Here is a 21,485-nt window from a genome sequence, read left to right as displayed (position 1 = left end):
CGTGGACGACCCTATTGTTCTGGGTTGGGCCGGAGCACGACTTTAGAGGGCCTGGGCCCTACCCGGAAAATAAGAACAGGTGAATTGGGAACCTATCATTCTCGCCCTTCTTTACTCCCCTCGCCGGCGCCGAGCCCCCGCTCCTCCGCGACTCATCGCCGTCGACCACCACCTCTCCTCCTCGACCACCAGACTTCACGGGGAGAACGATGACCACGAAGCGCCCTCCGCCCGACCCGGTCGCCGTCTTGAGGGGCCATCGCGCCTCCGTCATGGACGCCTGCTTCCACCATTCGAAACCGCTACTCTTCTCCGGGTGCCCACCTTCTCCCTCCCCATCTCTCTCCTTCTAGATCTCTGCATCCCCCAAAACTTTTGAACTCACTATTATTGCCTGTGATAGTGCCGCCGACGGGGAGCTGCGGTTGTGGGATGCCGTGCAGCATCGAACGCTCTCTTCCACTTGGTATACTTCTTTCTTACTGCTATATTATAGTGATGCTTCCATGCTTCGAGCTGTAGAGGCTTACTTCATGTGGCATTGGGTAGGGCTCATGGTGGAGCTGCCGGGGTCTACGGTGTGGCCACCAGTTCTGCAATCGGGAACAAAGTCGTTAGGTACCTTTGGATTATTTTTTTCTTTTTTTGTTGATTTTTCTTTGCTAGTATGAGAGGTCAGCTATTAGACTGAGCAATTAACGTATTATCTAATGGATGTAGTCAGGGTAGAGATGGGACATGTAAATGCTGGGAGATTGAAGAAGCTGGTCTGTGCAGGTACTTTAAATCATTCTCTGTGAACGACACAATTTTCATTATTTTTTTTTGGATACCTTTCATTTTTCCCTGTTTTCTTGTTGGAATACTGGGAAATTTGGAACTTTTTATTTGTCAGGCTTCCAAGTCACCAGAAGCTTTTCTCTGGGTTGTTGGATGATTATTCATTAGTTGTCATATTGCTCACTATCTCGTCTACTTGCATCTAAAGTTAGAGAATGTGTTCTTATGCTTTGCTTTTGTTGTTAGAAAGCCCTTGGTTACTTTGAGGACGAACTCGTATCATTTTTGCAAGCTTTCCTTGGTCAAAGCTCCATCTTTCATGTCGCAATTTAAGCAGGCCTTGTCTGTTGATGAATTGGCCAAGCGATCTGATTGCTCGACTACTGAATTAGAAGAGGATAAGGATAACCATGGTTCAGAGGAAAGAGGAAACCTTTCTGGGGACTGTTCTGATGGGAATAGTCAGGAAAATGATCAAACACAGATGGAAGGTTAGTATATTTCTGTTGTTGTTGACATTATTTTTGCATTGTTTGCTCATACCTAGCAGTGAAACATATTCATTTCGAATTAAGATGATGAAAAGAGAGGAAGCACATAGAAAACACCTTATCAACACAACAAGTAGGAGGAAATTACACTGCATTTTTTTTTGAAGTTTTCAATAAAGAGGCAGCCTTTTGATGAAATGCTTGATACTGTACTTGAAGGTTCTTCAATTTGTAGAAAACTTTTAAACTACAATTTATATGGTAAAACACACCATTATTTTGATGCATCTTTATCTGACTTTTCGATTTGTCAAAACATCTCAAGGCCTTCAATTTGGAGAAAATCTATAAGTGAAAGTAGTAGGTGCTAATTACCTATTAGTGGAAAATACACATCCTTCTGTCTCCCTAGAGAGCAAGGTTCTCCTTTCTTTGCATATACCTTAACATTGGAAGTCCAACAAAATCTAGGTCTCATGTCAAGATAAAGCATTCATCACTCGATATGAACAAAGTCTGTTAATATTGAACGCATTTTTACTCACACCTCCAAGACCTGTAACCTTCAAAATTTCTATTTCCCTTACTAAAGGCAAGCATGGACAAAAGGCAAACCACATTAAACTATCTACCAACCAAACTACCACAAGATCTCAAACATGAATCATTAGTCTGCAACTTTAATTGTGATCCCAATCGCGTTAATCAATATGATCTATAAGATGAGCAGCTATGGGATGATTACAAATGTGCCATGGTTAGAAGTATGGAGTGAATGGCATAATATGCACAACACTAGATTATGACCATGATAAAAAATTTATTAATCTATATGATCAATAACATGAGCAGTTATCGGATGTTTACAAATGTGCCATGATTACAAGTATGGAGGGAGTGGCATAATATGCATGGGAATAAGTTGTGACTTGTGACCCTCTCATATAACATGTAAATGCAATAATCAACTACAAGTACATACAACATATACATTAATACGTAATCATAACCATCTAGCCTTTTCCAAACTATTTGGGGTCAGCTTTATGGATCCTCATTCACCAACTATTCCTATTTAGGGTCATCTCTAATGTTATTCTAAGTTTCTCTATATTCTTCCTCACAATCACTATTCATATCATCTTAGGTCTTTCACTTCTTTTCTTAGGACCTTCTATACAAACTAAAGTGTCTTGTTAATGGAGCCTCCTTAGATTCCTCTTTACATGTCCATGCTCAATCGATTTTTCATTATTTTGTTCTTAATTTGTGCATCTATTACAACTCTTCTAATGTATTCATTTTTATTTTATTTGTTCTAGTTTTATCACACATCCATCTTAACATTCTCATTTTTGCTATACTTAACTTGTTTTCATGTACTTTATTTCTTGTCCAGCACTCTGAGCTATATAGCATGACATGCCTAACAATTGTTCTATAAAATTTTCTTTGAATCTCCAAGATATGCAGATATCAAATAGTATTCTAGATGTACCTCGCCACTTCATCCAACCAGCTCTAATTCTATTATATAAGTCTCCATTTATCTTCCTGTTATTTTGTATAATATATCCTAAAAAACAAAACGGTCACTTTGTGATGTCTCTTGGTCATCAATCTTAATTGGTATCACATCTTTATTTATATTCTCACTAAATTTACATTTCACATACTCTGTCATTGTTCTACTAATCTTTAAGCCCTTATCCTCTAAAATTTTATTTCATAAGTCTAATTTGGTATTTAATGTAGTTCTCTTTTCATCAATCAACATTATATTTTATAACGTCCACAAATAACATACACCTTGGTAACTCATCCTGAATATTAGTAGTAAATTTATCCATAATTAATACTGAAAAATATATGGGTTTAGTGCTGATCCTCGAAGCAAGCCTCTAGTAAATGGAAATACACTTGTTATACCACAACAACTTCTAATATTTGTCAATGTCCAAGTATACATATCCTCAATTATTTTAATATACAACTTATGTATACCCTTTCTTTTTAAAACCCACCAAATTACTTTTCTTGGTACCTATAATATGCTTTTCTAGGTCAACGAAGACCAGATGTAGATTTTTCTTTTTTCTGTGTATATATTTTTTAATCATTGTCTAAGTAAAAAGATAGCCTGCATTTTTGATTTTTCAGACATAAATCCAAATTGGGTATCTGAAACATTTCTTATTTTTCTTAATATTTGTTTAATTACCTTTCTCATAATTTCATAGAGCGACTCATAAGCTTAATTCTTCAATAATTAGAACAATTTTGTACATCACCTTTATTCTTATAGATATGCACGACAATACTTCTCCTGCAATCATCTAGCATTTTCTTAGTTTTTAAGATTTCATTAAATAAGTTAGTAAGCTAATTTTCCCAAATATCTTCCATGTTTTTTCAAATGTCAGTAGATATTTTGTCTAGCCCTAATGCCTTACCTTTTTGCATTCTTTTCAAAACCATCTCCACTTCATTTTTATGGCTTTAACAAATAGAACCTTGACACCTCACTAACTTTACTTTTTCAATGAAGATTTGTTTAGCAGAATCCCCATTTAACAATTTTCAAAACAATATCTTCTTCTTTTTTTAATTTTCTCATCTGTCACTGATATCCTATTATTCTCACTTTTATTGCATCTAACTTGATCAATGTCTTTAGATTTCCTCTCTCTAGCTTTAGCTATTTTGTAAATTTCATTCTTACCCTTTTTTGAACCCAATCTTGAAAAGCCAGAATATATACAGTAGTAGATAACTTATGTTAATAAAAAATCCAAATTGCATCGTTGAGTTTTTAGCTTTGTACTCCAAGGTAAGGCCTGATAGAGTTTATGAATGTATTATGACTGGATCTGTAGATTAAGGCTGTTCGAAGAGTTACACATGCGATACGTCAATATGTACCAAAATATTCCCCACACAACTCATTGAAAAGTGGCTCATGTTTGAAGAGTTCCTCTCTAGATACAGAAGTATGATTGAAAAGTGACTCATGTTTGAAGAGTTCCTCTCTAGATACAGAGGTATGTTAATCTCAGTAAAGAAGCCTAGTAGGCTATGAACTATTCATCAGGTTAGATCTAGGTTATCGAATATATGAATAAACATGATGGACAAAACAAAGTAGTGAAGGAGAGGAAATCTGATCAACATCGCTAGTAAGAGAGAATACCTCAAAGCCAAACAACCTATGGAGTGACATGGCCATCACACAATCCAAAGTCCTGGTGAAGGTGCAGGAATGTGAGACAAAATATCTCGTTCTTTTAGTAAATGGGTTGCATTCAAAGACCCCTGAGTCGGTGGTGTCAGGATCATCAGTCCTGTCTACAGTAATGAAGGGTTTGGGTTATCATGTTATTGAAGAGAAGAAAGTAATAGGGATTTTACAGAGGCTTTTGACCAAGCTTCTTTCTGATATAGACTTTATTTGTATTGTGTTTCAATCATTTTTGTCATAATTCATTGAATTTTTAGCACTTATTTTCCAAATAATTCCAGTGAAATTTTAATTTAGCATTTACTCCATTTTTTAATCTCACCACTCGATCCTTTGTCATCAGCATTAACTACATGAACGACCTTTTCTTAATTAACCATATTCATTTTGTGACAAATTGGAAGAGCTGATCCCCCCCCCTTCTAATTGTGTGTCTGTCAAATATAGAAACCCTTTTGTTTTCCCACATAGTTCCCCGATGTCTCTGGAAATAAATGATGCGGTCTATCATGATCATGATATTCTCTGAATTATTGAAAAAATCTGGGTAAGGATTCTGTGAATTATTCCCACATATTTTATTTACCATGTATTCCATGATTCACTAATCTCACAAAAAATTATTGCCTTTTTCATGTCATATACAGACTTTTGAAAAATTAAAATTGCTATTTTTTGTTGTTACCTCTCCATGTTTTTTGCTTTTGCCAATATTTATATGTTCATATATCAATTACTTTACATTCTTCGCATTTTTTGTCATTTTTTAATCTCAAACTCTTTTATTTTTCTAGAAAATTTCACCTTTTCTCAAATCCAAGTTTTTTCTTGCTGAAGCATTACCAATAGTCAATCATGGTAACTTTGCATTTGATATTCCATTAGAAAATTCATTTTTTAGTGTAGATTGCTTTCAACCAATAGAAATCACAAGTGGCTATGTGTTATTATTTAGGATACAAATAAGTGCTTTTATCAATCCTTTCTCAGTTCTCTCAGATTCTTTGACTACCGACCTAATTTGTTTACATTTCTTAGACCTTTTGACCACTTGTGGACCTAAATTGATGGCCCTAGCTGGTGAAGAATCATCACAGGTAATTCTGCAACTGTATTCCAAATAAAATTGTGAGACCTGATATATAATATGAGGCTTCTTGGTTATTATTTTTTGTCTTGTTTGCTCACCTTGTCACCTTGTATTCTTTTTTGGTGGATAGGTTGAAATTTGGGATCTCAACACTGCAGAAAGGTTAATTTGCTTACCTCAGACTTGCGATGCGACTTCCAGTGAACACCCTACAAAGAAAAGAGGTGAGCTTTGGTTTTGAATCCTATATTACCTTATATGTTTTAATGAAAATTTTGTGAAATTTCCATTTATTGTGCTTCAGCATTTATGATGCTTGAATTTACTGCATCAATCCATAGGGAGCTGAACCTGCTCCCAAATTCCATTCCTTCTCCTTGTGTATTTGATTATTGAGTCTTTGTTTCATGAGTGTTGCAAATTCAATTCTTTTGCATCAACCTTTGCTTATTATTGTTTCCGTTGCCACTAAATGCGGGCAACAATAATTATGTTAGAGAGATTGTAGTTAGATTAGAAGTATGATAACAATTTATTATAGACAAGTGATAGGTGCTTTTACTTGCTAGCATATTCTAGAGTTGCCTTTTTGCACTTTGGCATTGGAAGTGGCTCTTGTTTTAGTTGCTTGATTCAATTACTCTCCCAAATAAAATGAGAAAGGAAATCAATAATGCGATGGCAGAATATCTCTAAATAGCACGTGTGTGACTTAAAAAAGATCAAAATATTTTTTATATAGTAGAAAGTAAGGTTTGCTGTACCGCCCCGTATCTTACCGTACCGGAAGAAAATCGGTACGAAACATACCTTCAAGTCGGTATAAGCCCCGTACCGCCCCGTACCGAGGTATACCGGCCCGTACCGAGGTATATCGAAGTACGTACCGGTCTGTACCGAGATAAAAATTGAGAAAAATGGTTAGAGAGTTATTTCGACATAGAAATATACCGTACCGTACCCCACTGATAAGGTACCGATATAGCACCTGATACCGAGATTGTAGACCTTAGTAGAAAGTATAATGAGGATTGGTTGTTCAACAGTATGGCTCTATCCAAAATGCTCAGAAGCTTGTCTGAAGGTTTCTCAGTGCTGAGGATGACAAGTAAAGAAGCATGAATGAATGGTATGATGTATGCACACGCAGATAATCATGTAGTTTGGAAGTTAGTAGGACTCCTACTTATAGTTGATTGACCTCTTATTCTATTATTATTAATAGTTTTATGTTGCTACTAAATTTGTTGATGATGAGACTTTCAAGTTGAGTGCATATTCGTTTACAATATAGTATCTTGCTCATGTTGTTGATGTCAATTTGCCCATCATAGTGTTATCTCATCTTCTTGATTGTCAAATCTTTTAAACACAGTGCTTGGAGAATTCTATATGATTTCCAACATCTAACATCTATCATTTAATTGATGTTTGCAGGGATGTGTATGGCTGTTCAAGCTTTCTTACCATCTGAATCACGAGGAGTCTTGAATGTTTTATCTGGGTGTGTCTTCTTGAGCTTTACATAGTTTTTAATATTTTCATGAATGCCTTGACATTTGGATACATCCAAGGTTTAGTGAATCGGTACCAGTTGCCATATTAATCAATATCCTATACCGTATAGATCAGTACGTACCGCGTTGACATCCGGTACACTTTGGCATACCGGTTCGGTATAGGTACCTCTTTTTTATGTTTTATTTTTTTAAATTTTATTTTGAGTGATTATTTTAATATTTTGAATTATGATTTTAATGTTATTTTATATCATATTGGTCTTGGTAGACTGTATAATCGATCATGAATGCAGTTGTCATATAATCAAAGTTCACCGTATTGGTCAGTACAATATTGTAGCTGTTGGGGGGAATAAAGTTTTCCCCCAAATGACATAAATGCCCCTAAGAAGCCGTACAACCTCCGACCCCGGACAGCCGAAGTCAGCGTCCGACCTCGGAACGCTCGGCCACAAGACGACCGACCCCGAAACCTCCGACCTAAGAGAAACCCCGATGTCCGAGGACCGTACTCTAACACCCCTCCGGCATTTATTGCGCATGGCCGCTGTAATCTTCCGGCACACTCAACAATAAATGCGGATCTCCGGCTTACTCCACCATTAATGCGGATCTCCGGCTTACTCCATAATAAATGCGGATCTCCGACTTACTCCACAATAAATGCGCATGGCTCCTGACATCTACGGATCCCCAGCTCTCCACGGCAAATCGACCCAGCAGGGTCTAGTCGACTATGATAAGTCTCTGATCTCGGCCATACCGCCGACATCAGTGCAATGATTCGCCTGACCGAGCGCCGACCTGAGCAACATGCCAAGCCGTACTACGGCCTCGCCCTGTTACATCACAGGTAAACCGACCCCCGCATATAAAAGGGAGCCTTGGCCTCTCAAGAGGGGATTGGAACATTCATACACCCAAAAATCACTGTTTATCTCCTTCTCCCCACTATTTGCCCCCTCCCTGACTTGAGCCGTCGGAGGGCCGGCGCCGGAGAACCCGGCCACCGGTTCGTGTGCAGGCACCCGGACGGAGGACGCCGCCAGCCAACGGATCGCCGCCCCGCTGCGAGGACCTGCTGTTCCTTCTCTCCGACCGCCCCGGACGGAGGACGCCGCCCCGCCGTGAGAACTAACAGTCGCTCCCTCTCCTCGACCGAAGATTGCCCCCGGGTCCAATTTCCAGCAACAGTTTGGCGCTAGAGGAAGGGCCCGAGTAGCAGTCATGAAGTTGAGAAGTAAGGGAGCCTCTAACGTCTCCCGGCGTCCCCCGCAAAGTCCTGGACACTCCGTCCAGAATTCTCCAACTCCGGCTGACCCAGCTCCTCAGGTCCAGCCGGAACAGTTCAATGCCCTGGCACAGCAAGTCCAGGCCCTGGCCGCCGCCGTTCAGGGCCTGCGGCGCGTGGAGGCTTTACCGGCACTTCCCCCGCAGGCCCAGGCCCCGCCGGAGTGTCTCCCCAACGGCCCGGTTCTCCCCAGCCAAAATTTGCATGGCTCCTCCAGAGCCAACAATGGAGAACGAGCTTCTCCCCGGAGAGAGTTACCGGGAGAAGGTTTCGACCGGAGACCCCAACTTTCTGAGGCGGAGTCAGCCCCGGATCACCGTGAGCTGGCGCAAACCACAGCGACAAGCCCACGGGTGGGGGAGCTCGACCGAAAAGTCGAGCATCTGGAGCGCCAGATTGCGGCACTCCACAGCAAGAAGGCAAGACAGGAAGGGGACTTTGAGTTCACTACCAAGTCCCCCTTCTCCCGCCAGATCGAGGACGAGCCAGTTCCCGCGAGGTTCAAAATGCCTCAGGTGGAGCCCTACAGCGGAATCACCGACCCCCTCGACCACTTGGAGAGTTATCGGGCCCTCATGGCCCTACAAGGGTCCTCGGAGGCCATACTCTGCAAGGCCTTCCCAGCAACCCTCCGAGGGACCGCTCAGCTTTGGTTTTCTGGTCTGAAGCCGAACACGGTGTCCTCTTTTGAGCAGCTCGGCAGGCAGTTCGCCACCAACTTTGCTGCCAGCCGGCGCCAGCGACGGACATCAGACTCCCTCCTGGACATCAAGCAGAAGGAGGGGGAGTCCCTCAAAGAGTACCTGGACCGCTTTACCGCCGCCACATGGGAGGTTCGCGAGCTAGACCAGTCGATAGCCATGTCGGCTCTGAAGACTGGGGTCCGCTCCTACCGATTCCTCTTCTCCATCGAGAAGAGCTTCCCGGCCGACTTCACCGAAATGCTGGCCCGAGCCCGGAAGTACGCCAAGGCCGAGGAGGCAGTCGCCTCCAGGCGGGGGGCAATCGAGCCCACCTCGAAGAAGCGGAAGAAGCGCCGCGAGGAGCGCGGTCGACAAAGGAGCCGGTCTCCCCGCCGAGAGAAGAATCTCCCCAGACTGAGGAGCCCGCCCCGTCAGCAGGGGCGACCTCAGCAGAGGACACCTCCTCGTCCGAGGTCTCCACCACGGCCCCGGACGTACCAGGCGAGGTACGAGAACTATACACCCGTCAATGCTCCTCGGGCCGAGATCCTGATGGAAATTGAGGGTCGGGACTTCTTCCGACCCCCGCCTCCTATGCGAGACACGGGATTTCCCCGAAATTCCAGGAAGTACTGCCGCTTCCACCGAGATCGCGGGCACGACACGGAGGACTGCTTCCAACTCCGGGACGAGATAGAAGCGCTCATCAGACGGGGAGTACTCAACCGGTTCGTGAGGAACCGACATGAGGAAAGGAGGCCGGCGGAGAATGTCGCACCAACCGAAAATCCTGGCGGCAACAGGCCTATCGCCGGCACTATCAACATGATTGGGCGGACCTCGGCAGGAACAGCCGCCCAGGGAGCACCCCCGAAGCGCCCACGCACTGATGAAGTCATCTCGTTCTCGGACGAGGACTTAGAAGGGGTCGAGACCCCTCACGATGACGCTGTGGTCATCTCAATGATTGTAAATAGGTTTGATGTAAAGCATGTCCTAGTTGACAATGGAAGCTCAGCCAACATTTTGTACTACCATGCCTACCAAAAAATGGGGTTGACAGAAGGACACCTCCGGAGAATCAATGCCCCGCTGGTCGGGTTTACCGGAGATGCGGTCCCGGTTGAAGGTGAGGCTAGCTTCCTTGTCACAGTTGGCCTCGCCCCCCGGGAGAGCACTGTGAGGATGGACTTCCTGGTGGTCCGTCTGCCCTCGGTCTACAACGCCATCCTTGGGCGCCCAGGGTTAAACGCCCTTCGAGCCGTGGTTTCAACTCGCCATTTGCTCATGCGGTTCCCCACCGGCCAAGGAGTGGGCGAGGTCCGCGGAGACCAACTGGTCGCCAAGCAATGCTACATGGCGGCCCACACAGTAAAGCAACCAGCCGAGGCACCAGACCGCCCGATGGGCCCTTCACTGCCCATAGAAACCCTCGATGCGAGGGACACCCTCTGGAAGAAGCAAGTAGAGCCCGGTGAGCTCCTTATTCAAATCCCACTACAAGAAAATTTTCCCGAGCTAACCGTGCAGGTTGGCTCCGGCCTCGGCGCCCATGAGAGGAATCGCCTCGTCAGCTTCCTGCGGGACGACGCTGACGTCTTCGCCTGGTCGCCCGCGGACGTGCCAGGAATTGACCCCGAGGTCATGGTCCACCGACTCCAGGTGAGGCCAACCAGCAGGCCTGTAAAGCAGAAGAAAAGAGGCTCCGCCCCTGAGCGACAACGAGCTGCGGCCGAGGAGGTGGACAAACTCCTCGGAGCCGGCTTCATCCGGGAGGTCTCCTACCCGGATTGGCTCGCCAACGTAGTCCTCGTAAAGAAGGCCAACGGAAAATGGCGTATGTGCGTGGACTACACCGACTTGAACAAGGCCTGCCCAAAAGACAGCTTCCCTCTTCCGAGCATCGACCAGCTCGTCGACTCCACTTCAGGACACCAACTGCTAACTTTTATGGACGTCTTTTCAGGATACAACCAAATCCGAATGGCGCCAGAAGACGAGGAGAAGACGGCCTTCATCACCGACAAGGGCACCTACTGCTACAAGGTGATGCCCTTTGGCCTGAAAAACGCTGGGGCCACCTATCAGAGACTGGTCAGCCAAATCTTTAAAGACCAGATCGGCCGGAACATGGAAGTCTATGTGGACGACATGCTGGTAAAGAGCCAAGCGGCGGAACACCACATAGCCGATCTCAACGAGACATTCGCCAAGCTCAGAAAATACCAAATAAAACTCAATCCGGCGAAGTGCGCGTTCGGAGTCACCTCGGGCAAGTTCCTGGGTTTCATAGTGACCCAACGCGGAATTGAAGCCAACCCGGAGAAAATTCGGGCACTGCAAGAGATGTCGCCTCCAAAGACAGTTAAGGAGGTGCAGCGGCTCGCGGGACGGGTAGCCGCCCTGGGAAGGTTTGTTTCTCGATCAGCCGAGCGTTGCCTCCCCTTCTTCAAGAGCCTCAAACGGCCGAAAGACTTCCGGTGGACAGAAGAATGCCAGCAAGCCTTTGAAGAGCTTCGGAGCCTTCTGGCCTCCCCCCCGCTGCTCACCAAGCCCCAGAAGGGCGAAATTCTTTACTTATATCTGGCCGTCTCCCCAGCTGCAGTAAGCTCGGTCCTCGTCCGGGAAGAAGACAAGCTCCAAAAGCCGGTCTATTACACCAGCCGGGTTCTCAGGGATGCTGAGACCCGATATTCTAAACTTGAGAAGACCATCTTCGCTCTCATCATCTCGGCTCGGAGACTCAGGCCTTACTTCCAAGCCCACACGATAGCTATATTAACCGACCAGCCTATGAAGCAGATATTGCAGAGGTCGGATCGTGCGGGGAGGATCGCCAAATGGGCGCTCGAGCTCGGGAAATTCGACCTAGAATATCGGCCCAGGCCGGCTATCAAAGCTCAGATACTCGCCGACTTCATCGTGGAGTGCACCCTTCCGGACGACCCCGAGCCGCCATCTGAGTCCGTTGAGGAGACCCCGAAGCAGCCATGGGTCCTGCACTCGGATGGGTCTTCGACCCCGGGGGGCAGCGGGGCCGGACTTATCCTCACCAGTCCAGATGGAGTGGTGGCCGAGCAAGCTCTGCGCCTCGAGTTCCCGGCCTCGAACAATGAGGCCGAGTATGAGGCTCTCATCGCCGGGCTCAAGCTGGCGAAAGAACTAAAAGTGGGAGACCTGACGGCCTTCAGCGACTCCCAGCTGGTGGTGAACCAGGTCCAAGGAGATTTTGAAGCTAAAGAGCCATCCATGCAAAAGTATCTCCAAAAGGTGCGGGAACTCACATCTGCCCTGAATTCTTTCAATATTCAGTATATTCTCAGAGCGGAAAACCTCAGGGCAGACCAGCTATCCAAACTGGCCACCTCCCGCATGAGCGAGCTTCCCAAGGGAACAGCGCTCGAGTATCTTCGGGTCCCCAGCACGGAGGAACCCGAGCCCACTATGTGCATCGACTCCGAGCCAAGCTGGATCGACGGGCTCGTCTGCTATCTTCAGGACGGAACTCTACCTCATGACGAGACGGAGGCTCGCCGAATCAAGCGCCAGGCTCCCCGGTATGTCTTGTACGAGAATAAACTCTATCGACAATCATTTACTTCTCCCCTTCTCAGATGCCTCCGCCCCTCCGAGGCGGACTACGCCCTCCGAGAGGTCCATGAAGGGATCTGCGGAAATCACCTGGGGGGTCGAGCCTTGGCCCATAAGATCCTGCGGCAGGGATACTACTGGCCCACACTCCAGAAGGACGCAACAGATTTCGTCCGCAAGTGCGATCGGTGCCAACGAAACGCCAATATCCAGCGCCGACCTTCAGCTCTGCTGACCTCCATCATCGCCCCCTGGCCGTTTGCCCAATGGGGGATCGACATCCTGGGGCCCTTTCCCCTGGCCACCGGACAGAGAAAGTTCCTGGTCGTCTCCATCGACTACTTCACCAAATGGGTCGAGGCCGAACCTGTTGCCCGGATCACCGAGCAAAAAGATGCGGGACTTCGTGTGGAAGTCTATAATCTGCCGATTCGGACTACCCCGTATCCTTATATCTGACAATGGTCGACAATTTGACAATGTTCATTTCAGGGAGTTTTGCTCTGAGCTCGGCATTGATCATCGCTTCACCTCGGTTGCCCATCCCCAGACAAACGGGGAAACTGAGGTAACTAACCGAACTATTTTGCAGGGACTCAAAGCTAGGCTTGATCGGTCCAAAGGACAGTGGGTCGAGGACTTGTACAATGTCCTTTGGGCGTACCGGACCACGTTCCGACTGCCCACGGGAGAGACCCCCTTCAACCTAGCATACGGCACTGAGGCCGTCATCCCATTGGAAATCGGCTTGCCTTCTCCGAGGGTGGAGCATTACGACCCCGATACCAATTCCTCCCAGCTCAGGAGCAATTTGGACCTCGTCGAAGAGACAAGAGAGGTCGCCCGGGTGCGCATGGCGAGATATCAACAGCGAACGGCCCAATACTACAACTCCAGAGTTAAGCCCAAGCTCTTCAAAGTAGGGGACCTCGTCCTCAGGAAAGCCGAGGCTTCTCAACCAACCGAGCAAGGAAAGCTCGCCCCAAACTGGGAAGGACCGTATCAAATCGCCCGGGTACAACGGCCAGGGGCGTACAAATTGAAGTCCCTGGAAGGGACTCTGATCCCACGAAGCTGGAACTCCGAGAATTTACGAATGTACTACCAGTGAAACCCCAAGGGGTTCAAGATAATCAGGATAATGGACTCAGCTCCTTTTTCTGCAAATATTTCTCTCATTTGATGACTGTAATCCTCTTCTAATATTGGGTCGTCTGTGATCCTCAGATCCCCCGGCCAAAATCGGGATGCCTCGAGGCTCGACCGTAGAGTCCCAAACTCCCTCGACCTCGGGAAGAATCGCAGGACGGTGAAACGTCGACTGGTGCAAGATTCCTCGACTAAGGTCGAGATGCCCCCGAGTGTCGACAGTGCGTGCCCAGACCCCTCGACACTTCGGAAAGACGGGGTAGTACCTTCGCAGTCCCCCCGTGGCGCTCGACACCAACAACGGGGTAGTACCTTCGCGGCCCCCCGTAGCACCTCCTCGACTAAGGTCGGGATGCCCCGAGGGTCGACCGTAGAGAACCAGACTCCCTCGACCTCGGGAAGGCGCCGTGAGGGGTGGAAAGGGTGGCTCCACCCGGGGCGCCACAAAGTGGACCCCCGGGAGCGGTCGACGATCCCCGATCCCCGAAGCGAGCGATCCCTCGACTAAGGTCGGGATGCCTCGAGGGTCGACCGTAGAGAACCAGACTCCCTCGACCTCGGGAAGCGTCGCCGGTCGGTAGAGCGTGCCCAGACCAGCCGACCTGACGAACGATCCCCCGACTAAGGTCGGGATGCCCCGAGGGTCGACCGTAGAGAACCAGACTCCCTCGACCTCGGGAAGGCGCCGTGAGGGGTGGAAAGGGTGGCTCCACCCGGGGCGCCACAAAGTGGACCCCCGGGAGCGGTCGACGATCCCCGATCCCCGAAGCGAGCGATCCCTCGACTAAGGTCGGGATGCCCCGAGGGTCGACCGTAGAGAACCAGACTCCCTCGACCTCGGAAAGCGTCGCCGGTCGGTAGAGCGTGCCCAGACCAGCCAACCTGACGAACGATCCCTCGACTAAGGTCGGGATGCCCCGAGGGTCGACCGTAGAGAACCAGACTCCCTCGACCTCGGGAAGGCGCCGTGAGGGGTGGAAAGGGTGGCTCCACCCGGGGCGCCACAAAGTGGACCCCCGGGAGCGGTCGACGATCCCCGATCCCCGAAGCGAGCGATCCTCGACTAAGGTCGGGATGCCCCGAGGGTCGACCGTAGAGAACCAGACTCCCTCGACCTCGGAAAGCGTCGCCGGTCGGTAGAGCGTGCCCAGACCAGCCAACCTGACGAACGATCCCTCGACTAAGGTCGGGATGCCCCGAGGGTCGACCGTAGAGAACCAGACTCCCTCGACCTCGGGAAGGCGCCGTGAGGGTGGAAAGGGTGGCTCCACCCGGGGCGCCACAAAGTGGACCCCCGGGAGCGGTCGACGATCCCCGATCCCCGAAGCGAGCGATCCCTCGACTAAGGTCGGGATGCCCCGAGGGTCGACCGTAGAGAACCAGACTCCCTCGACCTCGGGAAGCGTCGCCGGTCGGTAGAGCGTGCCCAGACCAGCCGACCTGACGAACGATCCCTCGACTAAGGTCGGGATGCCCCGAGGGTCGACCGTAGAGAACCAGACTCCCTCGACCTCGGGAGGTATCACAGGTCAGCAAAGCGTCCACGAACCCGCCGACCTGACGTGAGATCCCTCGACCAAGGTTGAGGCGCTCCGAGGTCCGACCATAGGGTCTTAAGCCCCCTCGATCTCAAAAAGGGCTACAAATCAACAGAGCCTCCCCAGATCCTCTCAACTCCGGCAGGAGTCGCCGGGTCCATGGGAAGCCCGAGCCCCTTTCACAAGTCAAAAATGACTCCGGAGGTCGACGAGGAAGGGAAGCGACCTACTCCACCGTGCGAAGCATGACCCCGAGAATGCAAGAGGTACACCCAACTAGACGCCCTCCTTGTCAAATTTTATCTACATATTGCCGAGCGGGATCTCGTCCAATGTTGGAGTCTTATTTTGCCCCAAAGCCGGGCTTCTTCGCTGGGTCGGCTTAAGACCGACCTCCCAACCTCATTATGCCTGCTCTGTTCGTCAAGTCTCCGCAATCCGTACTAAGGCTTCATAAAGTAGGGCCCAACTCGGCTCTTCTAAGTAAACTCCGACGTCCAGCTGAGAAAGTGGTCCCGGCCACGAATGTACCAGCCAAGCACAGGTACCAAGGCAATCTTTGGGAATCCCAGCCTTGTTCACCGAAATCTCGGCAGGGTCCGAGAACGATAACTATGAAAACCTTCGGCAATAACTTGTTTATTAGCCCGCGCTCCCTATGAGAGGTTCGGAGTTGAGTTCGGAAACCTGACTAAACTCTCCGAATAGCGGCACGAATAGACCTATTCCGATCCCACTTGAAGGGCTAAGGCCCGACCTCGGTGCCTTAAGATTTTCCTAAAGGCCAAACGTGGCAACTCCCACGACTCTAAGATCCGAGTTATAGGACTTAGAGAAATTTTCTAGAAACCTAAGCTCGGAGCTCCCTTTGGTCGAGACGACTGGAATCCGAGAAGGCTAAGATATAGCCAGGGAAAAGGGCAGCTTCGTTAAGCAGCCCAAAGATTAAAATACGAAGTTAGAGGTCGTCGAGGCGGTTAGCTAAGGTTCTAGCCTCATCCACGACAACAGAGGGAAAGATGAACACAGAATGACAAACATTTCTTCATTAACAAAGGGCCGGAAGGCCAATTACAAAATTGGAAGTCGGCCACTCAAGGGCCGACCCCGGATACAATGAAAAAGAAAAGAAAAATATGCTTAAGTCCTAAGCGGCGGGAGCCACATCCGGGGGGTCATCCGGCACATTGATGACCTCATGATCTTCCTCCGGAACAGGCTCGGGGCCGGGAGCAGGAGCTTCGGGCGCCGCCTTCGGGACAGCGTCGATCTCGGCCGCCGGAGCCGCCTCCATGACACCGTCCGCCTCGGCTACCCCCGTCGAAGGCTCGGCGGGGTCCTGCTCGTATATTCCCGCCTCGGACGTCAGGATGGCAGGAAGGGCTTGCACGTCGGACCCCCAGCCCCGGTCCTCCCTCGGACGGACCGTCGAGAAGTCGTACTGAGGGCAGTACCGGCGCACCTGCTCCCGGAAGTTCTCGAAGCCTCGAAGGAAACCGTCGACCGTCTCCTCCTCCAACATGTCGCGGAACTCTTGCGACTCTTTGAAGAGTTCCACAGCATGCTCGGCTTGTTCGAGGGCCCTCCTCTCCCGGGCCTCAAGTTGCCCGAGTCGGAGGCGCAAGACCCCCTCCTCATACTCGAGGGCCGCGACCCTGGCCTGGACCTCCCCTAAGCGCGCCTCCGTGCCGCGCATGGTTGCCCTGGTCAGGGCATGAGCCGCCTTCTCCTCCTCGAGCGCCCCCACCATGGCAAGGCGCTCAGCCTCGGTGGCTGTCCACCGAGCCTCGGCCGCGGCCAACGCCGCCTCCAGCTCGGCGACTCTTTTCTTGGCCGGCTCCAGTTGCTGGCCGAGCTGTTGAACTTCTTCCCGATACCCATGGGCGATGAACGCCATGGTGTCGAGCTCGAGAATATGCTGAAAAGAAAGAAACGAGGGTATTGTGAGTTGAAAAGCACATATGTACGCTAAAAAACTCTGGGAAATTAAGAAGGAAGCTTACCCGGGCGGAGTTGCAGTAAGCACTGCGACGACCTCCAGCGAAATACCCCGGAACACGGCCCGGTCCGCTGGAAGCATCGCACGCCGCAACATGGAGCGTGCGACCTCGGCATCTTGAAAGGCCGAGCGCCCCTCGGGAATAGAAGAGTCCGGCTCGACCGACTCTTCTCGGAAAGCCCGGAAAGAGCTCGGCACGATCGAACCCGAGGTCCCGGAGCCGCTCGCCTCGGTGCCTCGGGTAAGCCCGGGTCCTGGCTGCTGCGGCCGGACCACGGACGGCTCCCCCCGCTGGGAAAGGGGGGTAGGGCAAGGAGGGGCCGACGGGCCCGCATCACCAACAACCCGCTCCCGCCTCGGGTCGGCTGCAGGGGCCCCCGCCTCGGGGCCACTCGTCCCGGCCGACGAAGAAGCGCCGTCCGTCCTCGCCCTCTTCCGAGGCTGGGGCACAGCACCCACGGCCTCGGCCTCTCGCCTCCTCAGGCGAGAGAAAAGTGATGTGTTGCTGGTCGGCATGCGTGGAATATCTGAAATCAAGAATTTTGTTAAGAGTCAGACCAGTGACCGTAAAGACGGAGAACAAGAAATAAATAAATAGAATAATGCAACCGCCCTTACCCTCGGGGCGCGCCGAGCTCAGACCCATGCTCGCCAGGGCGTCCTCTCGCAGGAGCTCGGTCAGGTCGTTGCCCCTCCCGAGGGCTCGCAAAGAGTCCAGGGTCCTCAGCTCCCTCCCCGTGGGCTCGGAGAGTTTGTTGAGGGCCTTCAGCCGAGGGTGTCCCCACCTTGGCTCGAACCCCCAAGGCGCCGCAGACGCCAGAAAGAAAAACTTCCTCTTCCACTCGTGAATCGAGGAAGGGGCGCCCCGGAAGAGTGACATACCGCCCCGAAAGGCGAAATATAACCACCCTACGTCCGCCGGGTTTTTCTTTAACAGAAAACACCGGCGAAAAAGGCCTACCGAAATCGGGATCCCGTGCCCGAGGCACAGGGATAAAAATCCGATTATGGTCCTCCATGAGTTCGGAGCCAACTGCGCCGGGACGAGCTGGTACTCGGCCAACAAGTTGCTCACGAACTCATGGGCGGGAAAACGCAGGCCCGCCCAAAGTGTCTCGCGGTAAACCGCGATCCGACCTGGGGGCGGCTGCGTCACCCTGTCTTCCGGCCCTGCGGTTTCAAGGCGAAACCCGGGCTGGAAGAAGAACGGGAGCGGATTAACTCCAGCTCCTCTTCCGACAGACTCGACCCAACCTCTTCGGGACCGGAACCCATTCTCACGGAAGAGTGGAGCAAAAGTTAAGAGTAGAAAATGGAAGTTGACGAGGAGGAGAAAAAGAGGAAACCCTAGTGAAAATAGGAAGAAAACCTACTGGACATTGCCGGAAATCGCTCCGGGCACCACCAGCAAGATTCAGCTGAGGGAGGAAGCAGGGGGGAAAGACGACGAAAATAAGAGGCAGCCAAACAAGACCTTTAGGGCAGACTCGTGGGGTTTATATAGACCCCCCTGACGGCCCAGATCGACGGGATCGGTTCCCATCCCCCCGACCGGGTTGCGCCACGTGTCGACCTCGGAAGCCGAGGCACCGTATTCACTCCGGTTTAATAAATCGGATACGAAATCGAAGCGTTGTCCCATCGGATCTCGAGGCCTCATCATGGGTCCACATAATCAAATCGTCTTGAGGAACGAGCGGACGTAACCCCCGCTCCCCTCGTTTAATAAGATCTGGGACACGTGGAGCCCCGATGAGGCCTCCACTTCTTCGGAATTATGATCCAGTAACATGAAATCGAAAGCGCCGCGTGTCCGTTTCAAACCCCGTAACGGCACACTCATTAATGAGCCAGAAACGTCGATTACGGAATCGAGACACCGCCTCGACGAGCTCGAGGTCCCCCATCATTAATCCGCCGTAAAATGATCCTGGCGATTCAAGAAGCATGATGATACGAGCTCCATCATTAGCTCACCGAATAAAGCAGCCTCGAGACGCCAAAGGGCGCATATCTCACCATGAAAGCTCCGGAAAGCACAAGGGGGCGGGCGAGACCTTCCCCCCAACCTTAGTGACAGACTTTACTTCCCACGTCCGAGCCCCACAAGCCGCTCGAACTCGGAAGTTGGGGGTAGTGTTGGGGGGAATAAAGTTTCCCCCCAAATGACATAAATGCCCCTAAGAAGCCGTACAACCTCCGACCCCGAACAGCCGAAGTCAGCGTCCGACCTCGGAACGCTCGGCCACAAGACGACCGACCCCGAAACCTCCGACCTAAGAGAAACCCCGATGTCCGAGGACCGTACTCTAACACCCCTCCGGCATTTATTGCGCATGGCCGCTGTAATCTTCCGGCACACTCAACAATAAATGCGGATCTCCGGCTTACTCCACCATTAATGCGGATCTCCGGCTTACTCCATAATAAATGCGGATCTCCGACTTACTCCACAATAAATGCGCATGGCTCCTGACATCTACGGATCCCCAGCTCTCCACGGCAAATCGACCCAGCGGGGTCTAGTCGACTATGATAAGTCTCTGATCTCGGCCATACCGCCGACATCAGTGCAATGATTCGCCTGACCGAGCGCCGACCTGAGCAACATGCCAAGCCGTACTACGGCCTCGCCCTGTTACATCACAGGTAAACCGACCCCCGCATATAAAAGGGAGCCTTGGCCTCTCAAGAGGGGATTGGAACATTCATACACCCAAAAATCACTGTTTATCTCCTTCTCCCCACTATTTGCCCCCTCCCTGACTTGAGCGTCGGAGGGCCGGCGCCGGAGAACCCGGCCACCGGTTCGTGTGCAGGCACCCGGACGGAGGACGCCGCCAGCCAACGGATCGCCGCCCCGCTGCGAGGACCTGCTGTTCCTTCTCTCCGACCGCCCCGGACGGAGGACGCCGCCCCGCCGTGAGAACTAACAGTCGCTCCCTCTCCTCGACCGAAGATTGCCCCTGGGTCCAATTTCCAGCAACAGTAGCATACCGATACACAGTCTTGTACCATACCGACACTCAGTACGCCTCGCCATCTCGTACTATACTACGTACCAACATTATAATAGGATGGTATCGGTATGGAGTTTGGTATTGAGATGGCAAACATTGGATATAATTAATATAGAAAATGTATATTTTTAAACTTGAAATTACATATATCAGATTGATTTGAACTCTAATATATGTATCGTTATCTAGTTCCTTGTGGAGTGTATGCCGTTTGTAGATATTGGGATCTTGATTCCAACTGAGATATTGTGCCCATAATTTGAGCCTCTTGGATAGCCACCTTGATTCTAATCCACTGTCTGATATTAGTTTGGCCATCTCGTATGAGGGAAGTTCAAGGTAGCGAAATCTGATCCATAATCTGGTTGTGACTATGAGGGATGTTAGCCATTCAAATATGATGTTTCAGATGTAGGATATCCATATGGATCATATCTTGGTTGTTTGGAATAGAATTTGGTGTACGATTTATATTCATATATGTCTAAGAATCTTACTCTATGTGCTAGATTGTCTGCAATAGTGTTGTCTTAAACCATCTCGATGGTCCCATCTCTTATATGCTATCTTATCCTTGTAGGCTTCAGGTCGCACGTTGAAGTCTATATCATGCGTGGCATGAATGAACCGTGACTCATCGGCGAATCAACTATGATCATAGGGCTGTGAGTCGTATGCACTACCATCATGTCCACTCCTGCCTTCTTGGTCACTAGATGCATGATTGCTCGAACCGTCATTATCTTCATTGTTTATATTGCAAGATGATTTGTGCAACCGATCATCTTAGGGCTTACTAGTCTTAGAATCTAAGTGAATAAGCTCCTTATCTACTCTCTCCAACAAATTTGCAGTTCTCTTCCTTATCCTTTCTTGCTATTGATGGGGACATCGGACCTGATTATGTCCCCGCCTAGTCCACCATCTTAGTACATATTTATTTTATTTTGTTTCTGGGCTTGTTTGCATTTTAGGGTTCATTTGTGTATTTTGGGTTTATTGGAAATTATTCTTCTGTAAGGGGGTTTATTTTAATTGTTCTTATTGGGCCCTATTTATAGGGAACTTTGATGGTAATTAGGGTTAATGCAGAAT

The 21,485-nt window shown here is 49.6% G+C and overlaps 1 protein-coding gene across 1 annotated transcript in view; it reads left to right on the top strand.

Moving 5' to 3' along the window:
- Positions 1-21,485, top strand: part of LOC103716434 (protein DECREASED SIZE EXCLUSION LIMIT 1) — a 41,929-nt gene continuing 20,444 nt past the window's right edge. Inside the window, 8 exon segments of the mRNA XM_008804422.4 lie at positions 1-316; positions 404-466; positions 550-618; positions 721-777; positions 1,027-1,271; positions 5,548-5,606; positions 5,730-5,823; positions 7,037-7,103. Coding sequence (XP_008802644.2) covers positions 210-316; positions 404-466; positions 550-618; positions 721-777; positions 1,027-1,271; positions 5,548-5,606; positions 5,730-5,823; positions 7,037-7,103 — 761 coding nt within the window. The 5' untranslated portion in view covers positions 1-209.

This window comes from Phoenix dactylifera, chromosome 13 (assembly GCF_009389715.1).
Source record: "Phoenix dactylifera cultivar Barhee BC4 chromosome 13, palm_55x_up_171113_PBpolish2nd_filt_p, whole genome shotgun sequence".
Classification (NCBI taxonomy): domain Eukaryota; kingdom Viridiplantae; phylum Streptophyta; class Magnoliopsida; order Arecales; family Arecaceae; genus Phoenix; species Phoenix dactylifera.
This window is presented reverse-complemented; position numbering and strand designations above follow the sequence as displayed.